The sequence below is a fragment of the Prinia subflava genome, chromosome 22 (assembly GCF_021018805.1).
Source record: "Prinia subflava isolate CZ2003 ecotype Zambia chromosome 22, Cam_Psub_1.2, whole genome shotgun sequence".
In the NCBI taxonomy this organism is placed as follows: Eukaryota; Metazoa; Chordata; class Aves; order Passeriformes; family Cisticolidae; genus Prinia; species Prinia subflava.
This window is the reverse complement of record NC_086268.1, coordinates 6,918,331-6,929,444: the sequence shown is the minus strand read 5'-3', so window position 1 is coordinate 6,929,444 and position 11,114 is coordinate 6,918,331. Positions and strand designations below refer to the sequence as shown.

Here is an 11,114-nt window from a genome sequence, read left to right as displayed (position 1 = left end):
CCCCAACAGCAAGGCAGACACCCCTAACTGGAAGGTTTTGTTTGGAAGTGACCAGCTCCAAGGGGGGAATAAATAAAAACTTGGAGAAAAACTGAGATCTCTGCAGGGCTCTCAGAGACTTACCAAGACCATTCACACACCCACCCCCAGCCAGCTGAAACCATCATTTTTCTTCAAGGGTATCTCCTTCAGCCAAGCCCTCTGCCCAGCAAACACCCCATCTTCCAGGAACGCCAGACCCCTGCCTCACGTGCCTAACTCAGTTTCTGATGATAAACAAGCAGGAGAGCAGCTACCCTCTGTCTTTTCCATCCACTGCCCATTCCCTGGGCAGATTTGTCCATAACAAATCAGACACAGTCCTTCCCCTCAGATATTTTATCCACCATCCAAACCCTTTTGAAGCCAACACTGCCTTAGCCTGCAGCATGGTGTTCAAGAGACCCATGGAGGAGATGTGTTAAAGCACTTTATTGGTGATCAGATACTCTGTACATTCAGCTTTGTACAAAACACTTTCCATTAACACCAGAGTGAGCGACAGCCACCATGAGCTTTGAATGCTGGCTTGGCTCCCTTCTGAGGAAGAAGGGGAAAAGTAACATAGTCAGATTTGCCACAGCAGTTGGACTCCAACAGCAAACCAGTCCTGCAGTCTGCAGCCTGAGCTGCAGCTCAGAGAATTAAGAACTCGTGGCTACCAAAGGGATGCACAAGAAAAGCCTTTGCATCCCCTGCCATGCTCTGCCTCAGGGTCCTGCCTCTACTTCTGATGCTCCACCGTCATGTGCACTGTAGTTTATCAAGAGTAATTAAAAACCTCTTCTCAAGAGCTCCAAACCATCAGGGAAGAGATTTCCATGCCCACCAGAGCCTCATTTGTCATCCGAGCTGCTCTCCGGCAGCAAGGCACCACTGGAGCTCTTCTTCCCTCTGTGCAGGCACAAGCCACAGTCCAACTCCACGTCAATGTCCCCAAATTTCAGCTGGCAGGACTCATTGCAGCTGCAGGAGAGACAGTGACAATGGTCAGGGACTTGTGGGTAGTGAGAGCCACCGGCTCACCCCACCCTGCTTGGGAAGGCTGCTCCATGGTGGCCTGGAGCCCGCCCTTTCCAGCCAAGCCGTGCACACATGGACACCACACTCCTTATCCCAGGACACACTGGAGCATGGATTTCCCAGCCTACTATTGGCTCTGAGTATTGCTCTTGGCCACCCCAGCCCATGCACTGTGCCAGGACCCCCTCATACCAGCGGGATATGGCAGCATTGGTGGCCACAACGGCGAGAGCACCCATGTAGTGCCAGCAGAAGCACATGGTGAGGAACAAGAGGTTGCTGGAGTTGCTCTGATCCCAGCCTGGTCCTCCCCATGGAGGGGACAGCACAAACCCAATCTGGTCACAGATGAAAAATAAGTCAAGCTTCAGAACATCCTTCCCATTTTCCTCCTGATTTTAGCCCACCTGCTGCAGCTGACTGTGGAGGCACCATAACCCCAAGTAACACCTGGGGCACTGCCTTTGGCTTCCCCAGCCACTGACACAAGGGTGTCAGGAGGAGATGGATTCTCTGCAGATAATCCTTAGGGCTTGCAGTGCAAGTCCAGCATCCTGGAAAAAGGTGACATTGCCAGTCAGTGCAGTTCCCCCTATGCCAGAAGCTGAGAGATTTCCAGATGTTTCCAGTTACTTGGAACAAACAGAGGAAGAAAGTGGACCTAATAAAATTAATAAAAATTAATGATTATGGTTTCCTTCCCTTGTGGGCTCCGATTTCCATTTTCCATTCATTTCCAGGTCTGTCCATGCTGCCACGTTACACATGCGCTTCTTCACGATGGCAGCTCTGGCACTGAGCCTCATTTCCTTTTCTTATTTACAAAGATATTTGAACAGCCTACAAGTTTAACCCCAAAAACTTTTGATGTACCTAAAGGGGCAGAGCAGCCCCACTGCATTTCCTTCTTGGGTGCAAAGATCTGAGGAGAATGCTGGATACACACTGACCTGCCAAAGCCAAGAGCCCTGGAGAAGAAAGGAGCTGGTCCTGAAGGTCTCCAGGATGATATGGTCTCGGAGGAACACCTCTAGGAGGGCACAGAGGGCTCCGGCAAAGATGGCAATGGCCAGCAGGGAGTGGAGGTGCTGGTCCAGCACAGCATTGCTGTAGTCACGGAAACAGAAGAGCAAACCTGCCAAGATCCACCTTGTGTTAGCAAAGGACACTCTGGGATTTGTTCTCTTTTAAAAAAATCATCATTTGTTGCCGTGCTCATGGTGTGACAATTCCAGGGCAGTCTGAGCGCCACAAAGGCAGACCTGGAAGGGGTGTGGATGCACAATGGCACTGGCTATGTGACAAATGGCCCTCTCTGCTCCTCACAAATATGGATCCAGCCACAGCTGGATGCCACAGGGGATGCTTGACGGATCAGTGCTTCTGGTGGCTAGCAGCTCTCTCACTCTGGAGTTACAAAAAGGTGTCATCCCTCCACCTTGGTTGACCCATGAGCACAGCAACAATTCCTTATTCCACGTTCCCTCCTCCCCTAGAACCAGGTGCAATTCACCTTCCACAAGCAGAGCCAGGGACAGCGAGAGCCGGTCCAAGCCAGGAGGCAGCTTGAGCGAGGAGTGCGTGAGCACGTCTGTGACACCGGAGAGGAGGAAGAAGAGGTAGATGGTGGAGTAGTGCCAGTGGGTGAGGTCAGTCCAGCTCTGCGTCTTGGGGCTGTACAGCTGCAGGTGGGGACCAGTGGGGACAAACTGCTCCACCAGTATCCCTGGGCAAAAAGAGGAAAGGTCACTTTTCCTTACACACAGGGAAATGACAAGCCCGAACAAACGTTGCTTTGCAGGCGTGGTGCCACAGTGGTGTTTGCCCAGGAGAACAAGAGCAAGCTCCTCATCCCAGGGCGTGCCACAGGCATGTCCCCAGGCCCTCCCTTGCCAGATGTTTCCCACTACAAACACGCCCAGTGCTGTGGGAGAGAGTTGCTGCTGTTCTGGCAGATACTGGGGCAGAGACTCATCATCACCCTCTCTTACCTACTAGAGAAAGGAGAGCTTTGACCGTGCCCTCAAAGACCTCTGTGTGTCCGCGGCCCTGCTGGCCCTCAGCGTCCCCTTTCCTCCTGAGGTACCTCAGGGGGTACCGCACCGACCACCACAGGCCACAGGCGAAGAGGAAAGTGCCCCGGAGGGCGCTGCCCAGGAAACTTGGTGGCATCGGGCTCATTCCCTGGACCTGCAAGGACAAACAGGGCCTGAGGACCAACCTAAAGCATCCCCAAGGATCCACATCCTGACAGAGCAGGTGCACATGGCCCAGCTGCAAACAGGGAATACCAGAAGTGTGATATCAGCACAGGGAAGCTGCCACTCTGCATCACTGTGTCTGTGTGTGTATATATATATTTAAGTGGCTGCACATAAAATCATCAGGACTTCATACCAAAAAAACAATACAGTAGTGCCCAAGAAAGCGTAACTGCTATTGGAAGAGGAAACACAGCAAAGTTTTACTGATAAAGAGCAAAATGACAATTATTTCCTTAGACAACAGACTTGCTCCAAACTAGGCAATTACCAGGGTGTGAATCTCGTGCTGGATTAGGAGCTCCTGCCAGTGAAGACTTATCTGGGCTGTGCAGGAGGAGGCAGCCCAGGAATCATTAAACATTTGGAAAAAGAGCCTCATGCATATTCCACACAACCTTTGTGTGGCACACAAGTGGTGATTTGACACAAGACATTTCCTCTCCATAGGAAGAGCTCGAAGACTAAAAGCATAAAAAAAGCCTTGAACAGGTCAGATCAATGCCAGAGTACCAACCAAGAAGGATGGAGAGGAGCAAAGGTACAGCAAATTTATGTCCTGCAAAGTATTTCAGCCTATACCAAAATTCCTCAGAAAAATCCCAGAGTAGCAAGCACAGAAAAGAATAAATAATGATCTAACTGTTTCTAGCATGGTTTTACCTGGGGATGGTGTCGTTCCCTCCAGAAAGACCTCTCTCCTTGCTCTCTGTACGCTTCCACCACCTAAGGAGGACTCACTTTTCTCCTCCTCATAAGCTTTCCTGGCCTTTTCTGCAGCTGGGATGTGCACCGAGGAAGGCATTACTCATCCCAAAGCTTCCACACCAACCTGCCCTTGCATCACAGATCACATCCTCATTGTGTTTATAAATACCAAAGCAAATCACAAAGGCTGGATGAACAACTCCAGCACGTTCTCCAAGTCCTCCCACGCTAGAAAGTAATTAGGCACTGCAAAACAAGGGTAGGATGTGGCATGGCAAGTGCCTGAGGTGAGGGAGAGCTCTGCAAGGTGTTCTAGGTTGGGTTATGGCTGCAGAGCTGGCATGGGTCAGACTGGCTCAGCTCTGTGTGGCAAACGCATGATTGGATTGTAGAAACCATTGTCATTCTTTGCATCTCTGGGTCACAGGCAATCTGGGAAAGGCTCAAAATTAAACCTGAGCTAAGGTTTCCTTTCAGGATGGAAATTACTAAACAGCCTTTCAGGTAGCTGAGAAATCCAGGAGCTGGGGATCAGGGATGTCTCTCTGCTCTATTTTGGTTGTCTGCATTAGGGTGAGGTGGCTGATATCCCAGGAGAACCCACATCTTTCTTGATTACACCCTGGGCACCCCCGGCCAGGGCACCTTTCTTCCTTGCATAGATATCTACATCCAAAGTGACTAACAATAAAGCACATATAAGCATAGCACAACTGCTATATAACCAAACTGATATATAACCAAATTTTACCATTGTCCTACTGTGACTGCAAGGACAACAGCCTGAAGCTGGAGCACACCCTGATTAAGAGACGTGTCAGGAATGTTAATGTGACATGATGAAATGGAGCAGAGAAGGAGAGCAGAGACATCCCAGAGCCCAGGAATGACAAACGTGTCCCACCTGCAGCACCAGAGGCTGCTCCAGGCCATGCCAGCATCTGGGGTTAACCCAGGGATCTGTCACCCCACACTTGCCATCTCCCTCTTGGCCTGAGTTACCAGCACACCCAATCCACTGGCTCAGAGCTATCCCTGGAATCTCCTAGCCTGACCATCCCTCTCCCCAGCTGAGCAGCCTCACTCCTCCCTGCAGTGCCAGGGATCCTCTTGCTTCACAACCCCTCTGCAGCCCAATCCAGCAAGGCTTTGGGGAGTTGTCTTGAGTCTTTGCTTCCCAGCAACTGGAAACAGCCCTTCAACAGCCACCACAGATCCCAAAATGGTTTGGGCTGAAAGGGACCTTAGAATTCATCTCATTCCAACTCCCTGCCTGGGCAGGGACATATTCCACTGGACCAGCTTGGTCCAAGCCCCATCCAGCCTGGCCTTGCACACTTGCAAGAATGCAGCCATGTCCTGGGTCATTCCTCTTGTAGCAGAGATGTCCCAAAGCACCATCAGATAAGCAGAAGTTTGCATGCAACTCACTCACTCAATCACAATAAAACCAAAATAAAACAAACAAACAAACAACCTCAGAAAAAACCCTACCCACCTCCTTTTATAAAACAGCCACTATTCTGCAGAAAAAGCAGATGTTTCCAAGCAACAGTCACTTGCACAGCTCACATACTTGAAGCACAGAAGAATAACCACCCCACATTCACAGAGCCCCTTGACCAGCCCAACAAACCCAACCCTGACATCTCTGACTTCCCCCACTCCAGCTTTGGAGCCCATGCTCACATAAAAGCTCATTTAGCTCCAAATAAGTGGCAGCCAGGAAAGAGCAGAGACACTAGGTTATTTATTCCTCCTGAGAGCTGGTCTGTCTGTCAGAGCACTTGAAATATGGCTGCAGACAGAAGTTATTACCTGAGCTGCCCTTCTCCCTCCACAGCTTCCAGGCTGTGATGCTCCTGCTTAATCACCATCTGGGAGCTGCCTGCTGTCCTTCCAGAGCCATGCCTGCCTGCTCACAGCCTCCTCAGGCTCAGCTTGGGAAGGACAGCATTCCTGCCCAACCTGACAGGCTCTCCTGGAGCCATTGCAGCTCCAGATCCATCACTGTCCATGACTTTGACCCCCCCTGCTCCAGTGGAGGGGATTCCTGCTGTCTCTCTGGATACACCAGCATTCCCTACAAGCTCCTGACAGCCAACTTGTGTGTAGAGGGCAAGCTCAGCACCTGGCCGCAGACATGGGGAGGGTTTTCTCTTTGTGACTCCTTCTCCATCCTTGGACACTTCCAGGCATGGGGCAGTCACATCTTCTCTGGGCACCCTGTGCCAGGGCTTCCCCATCCTCACAGGAAGGATTTCCTCTGAATATCCCAATATCTAACCTTGCCCTCTGGCAGTGGGAAGCCATTCCCCTTGTCCTGACACCCCAGGAGTCCCTCTCCAGCTCTCTTGGGGCCCCTCTAAGCACTGCAAGGGGCTCTAAGGGCACCCCAGAGCCTTCTCCTCTTCAGGCTGAACAATCCTCACATCCTCTGCTACAATGCAGCTCAAACCACAATAGCTCCCCTAAAAATGGGCTAAACACAGAGATTTCTGGCACCATCAGAACCACTTCCACTAGCCTCACCCACAGCTGTCGCCACACTGAACCTTTGTCTCTCATGGATGTTCTCCCCACGTCCCTTCTTTCCAAGTTCCATGTCCATCCCACGGCACAGCTCACCAACTATGGATGGAAGAGTTTACCTGTGACTCCTGCCTGTCCTTCTCCCTCTCCAGATGTGTCAGCAAGGAGGTTATTACTCAGAAGAGGCAGATAAAGAGAGAAGCCACCACAGGGAGGTGTCGCTCAGACAGGATGTTTGGAGCTGAACATCCCGTGGGCCAGTTCAAAGTACCTTGAGTCAACCACCTTTCACAACCTGGGCCACCTCCTGTCTGCTGTTAAAAAAACAGCCAACAACTCTCCTGGAGGTAGCCACAAAAATCAGGATAAGCAGCCAGTTCCTGTTCCCATGGCAACCATGTACATTCAGCTGTTAGGATCGGGTTGGGGATGACTGGGGAAAGAGCTAAGAGGAGATGAGGTGGCAGCAAGGCCTGGCAGGGCTCTGCTGGGTATCTGTGAACTGGGTTGCCAGGGACACCATAACCCTTTCAGGGGGTCCAGTCTTATAAAACTTGCCTGAGGACAGGAGATTTTGGGCCAGGAACTTGCAAACCAGAGCAGAGCCCCTGTGAACTTCACCTCTCAGCCCACAGCAGCTGAGAAGTGTGGGGCCATGGCCCTCTCTCCCCGCAAAGATGGGCAGGCAAGACACAGCAGTTTCCACTCCTTTTTTCCTCTCTAATACACAACACTTCACCAAGCAACAACAGATACAAAACACATCGAAGCTGCTGCCCATCCCTCTGATGGCTGCAGAGATGAGCAGTGCAAATAAACACCTCAGGCCACCTGCGTGTTCCCATGTCCTTCCACAGCATCAAGGGGATGGTGCAGAAATATTCAGTATCACCCCAGAGCACTGCCCAAGCCCCTTACCCTGGGGCAGTCACATTCCCAATCCAGCAGTTCTCCTAGGAAGCTGTGTATTTCTCTCCCTCGTGTTGCCAAACCCACCCCAAGCAAACCTGCAGGACCAGCCCTGCCCAGAGCCACACATGTGAGCCAGCACCCCACAGAAACCCAAGGCTGGAGTAGCACGGAAGCAAAGCAGCCTCCCCAGGGTGATGGGCTGTGGTCCAGCACAGCCAGAAAAGACACCAAGCCATAGCCAGGAGCCTTTTATTCCCATTATCTTCATATCAAGTGGAAGGAAGGAAGGAAAATAAGAGGCTGTGCTGTACACCCATCACTGCTCACTTCCAACGGTGCCTGAGAAGCAGCATGAGTGGAACAGGGAGGAGTACACCTGCAGAAGGGTCCTGGGAAGCCCTCAGTAGCAAATTCCACAAATGCAGTTTCACTCAAGCTTAGGCTTAGGAACATGTTTAAACATTAAATACAAGCATAGGGAGAAATATACCCTCACAGTTCTTCCTTACAGACTTACCCCTGAAAATAATGTAGGACAAAAAACATACCTTGTTTGCTGGGAAAGAAAGCAGCAGCACCATCTGCTGAAGGGGACCTCTTTCAGCTCAATTTTCTTTCCTGCAACCACCCACCTCTACCCCAAAGAGCCAGAAGAGTAAAACCCTTGGAGAAAGTGGGGAAAAGTGAGGCAGGAGTGCAGCAGCTGGAGAGTGACAGGAGGAAACAAGGCCCAGCTGGAAAGTATCTACACAGAGGATCAATGTGCCTTTTTCCATAAAGGGCCAGTGAAGAGTAAAGGGCAGAGAGAAAGCTTCTATGAAAAGGGTGACTTAAGTTACAGACAGTGAAAGAAGTTTTCAGTGTCTTTGAGAAAAGGAGGTTTCTTTTAAACCATCCTCATGAGAAAAATGAGGATTTAACTCTGACAAGTGGTTGGGAGAAAAGATAGAAAATCCCCCAAATCCTCTAGCAGGTCACTGACACTCCATGCATGCTAGAATCAGTGTGGGCACAAACGGATGTGATTCCATTTCAGTTCCTTAGGGAATATACCCCTTCTTACTCCTAGGAGAAGACTGAGGGTGGCAGAGCTGTGTTAGACCCTCTCCAGCTCCTCAAGCTAAATCTTGAATTAAATTTGATTTCATATTTTTATTTTTTACTTTTTCTTTTTCTCTCAGCTATAACTGCAACATCTTCTTCCCGAAGGTTCATCAACAGCCTCAGTGCTAATGAAAAAATGTGATAATGTTTGTCTCCTTCCTGGGGGTGGTGGGAGGCACAATCTAATTAAAGGTTTGCCAGCAGCTCAAGTGCTGCAGATGGATGGTTGTTTGGGAAGTGCAAAGTATTATTATGATGATGATGATGATGATGAATGCTAGCACCAGCTTTCATAAACAGGCAACAGGAGGTAAAGCAGGTGGTAAAAGCAGAGGCAGTGCTTGTTCTGCTGCTACACCTTCATTTCAGCCTCACGTAGAAGCGGCAGTGTGGGGTGGCTGCGGGAGATCCTGATCCTATCTCTGCCTGGGAATGAGCGGCTCGTGGATAGGCTGTGCTGGCTTCTGATGAAGGGTTTGTCTTTCCGGCCACAGGAAGAGCAGCTGCCAGGATCTTTGGCTGTTTTGGGGGCGTTGTCTGGGTTCCTTTGTAAGAGAAGGGTAGGATCAGCAGCTTCTTCCAGCCGTGGATGAGCAGGACACCTGAGCGACAAAATCAAACACTAGGCTACAGTTACACAAGAAAAAAACATCCCTGAGACACCACCAAGGGCATCCTGTGCTTTATAAAATCAGTGTGGATATGGATACAAACACACCCCCAGCCCACTCCAGCTGCATGGCCAATGGGTCCAGTACAGAGACACTTTTAATTCAACTTACAGAATCATAGAATGGTTTAGATTGGAGAAAACCTCCAAGATTGTCAAGTCCAAACATTACATGCTGAAAAACATGATCCAGAACAACTGTTTGATATTAATGTTGTGTAAAAAGTAAGTCTTTGTCTAGGACTGTCCTAAAATATCCATCACTCAAGAAATAAATATGAGGATGGTGTATGGTTGCACCTCTATACAATAAACCATCTCTGTACCACTGATCCAGACACCTTCATACCTTTTTGGGTACCTAAACTATTTACAAACTGTTTTTAGTTGAAATGAAAATCATTAATTCTCATGCAGAAATGAACCCAAACTGTATTTCCTTCCTTAATCACAGGCTGGATCTCTCCTCCTTTGCTGACCTTCATACCTTGGAAAAGAATGTGCTCCAGAGCTGGAAAACAAATTAATGAGTGCTTTGCTGACAGTCCTGGGATGTTTGTGGGAGCAGGGAGTTAATGAGGCAAATACAAACTATTCCAGACAGCGGCTGCTGTGGAGGGAAAAGGTCTTTTGTCACCATACAGCAACAGGGGCCAAAGAAAGGAGGGGGAAAAGGGGACAGCTACTTGATTAGGAGCTGTGAAGAATTAAATAAACCCTATCCCACTCCCAATGCTTTTAAAAACCAAAGTCAGCTTTCATTTCATTTGTGCCCTGGAATGGAAAAAAACTCTGGCTTTCAGAGGTGGGAAGGAGGAAGATGACTGCATCCAGCTTGGATCCGTCCCTGGTCCAACTGCAGCTGCTGCCCTCCCCTGGCTGTTTCATGGGAGTAGCGATGCTTGGGCTGTTTCCTAAAATAAAATAATTCACAAAAGACCAGAAACAATTCAGAGCACCACAGAAGGCCTTTTTGCTCTTCGATGAACCCATCCCTGTCCTGCAGCACTCCTGTTAACCTGGTTTGTCCCCTTCCTCACAGGGGGGGCTCTGCCATTAGCAGGTGGCATCTGCAGAATGGGTTGTGTCTCCTCACAGTAGCCAGAGGAATTTGTGATGTCTGGAAAAACTATTCTGCTTTGGCAGAAAAAAAAATATCTACAGAATGCTCCACGTGTCCAGTGGCTACAACTCATGAGACCCAGCTGTGAGGTTATGAGCTGGATTTACAGAGATGCAGCTCTGCTGCTTCACTCTCATCATGCCCAGTCTGTTTGCACCTCCCAGTATCCAGCCACGCAAAATAAACCAGCCTAGCAGTGGATATACAGGAAAACTGGCATTCAAGGAAAGCTATTCTTTATAGCACTGTTAATAAGCAATAAAATCTAGGCTGCAGTCTCTATAGTCTGTGACAGCTCTTTGCACATGGGGAAAAGGGTTAAAGGGTGAGCTTTGTCTTCCCTTGAACCTGCCAGGAGCTGCTTTTCTGTGCATCCATGAACATGAGCACAAAAATCTCCTGTCATCCATCCCCCACTCACAGCAGGGAGAAGATCTCAGTGCAGAGCATCCTTCCAGCCCTGGGGTTTGAGACATGAACAATGGCAGTTTACCTTATGCTGGTGGTTATTTTATTTTTTATATATATGTATATATAAATATTTTTTTTAAAATCCCCATACTACTAGCATATTTTCCTCCTGTCTACGAGATTTCCAGCCACCTTTTGCAAGAAATTAGCTAGTAAAGGCAGCCTATAAACAAACCATGTGCCTGTTTAATCTTGCTTTCCAAGCTGAGGGGGTTTATTTTCAATAGAAAACTGGGACGTTTCATGAATCCCTGCTGCATAGTCGTGTATC

The 11,114-nt window shown here is 49.3% G+C and overlaps 1 protein-coding gene across 5 annotated transcripts; it reads right to left on the bottom strand.

Annotated features, from left to right (window-relative positions):
- Nucleotides 1-459: 459 nt before the first annotated feature.
- On the bottom strand, nt 460-11,078 carry LOC134561075 (transmembrane protein 45B-like). 5 transcript variants are annotated; one of them, XM_063417711.1, is made up of 6 exons: nt 8,024-11,078; nt 3,054-3,252; nt 2,576-2,788; nt 2,013-2,197; nt 1,255-1,400; nt 460-1,005 (listed from the first exon to the last, which is right to left on the bottom strand). In XM_063417711.1, the coding sequence occupies exons 1-6, from the start codon at nt 8,054-8,056 to the stop codon at nt 876-878; spliced, it is 906 nt and encodes a 301-aa protein (XP_063273781.1). In that variant the 5' UTR covers nt 8,057-11,078; the 3' UTR covers nt 460-875. The 5 variants fall into 5 exon arrangements, with proteins under 5 accessions (XP_063273781.1, XP_063273778.1, XP_063273777.1 ...); XM_063417708.1 differs by having other exon boundaries at nt 867-1,400; nt 6,683-11,078; XM_063417707.1 differs by having other exon boundaries at nt 867-1,400.
- Nucleotides 11,079-11,114: the final 36 nt, after the last annotated feature.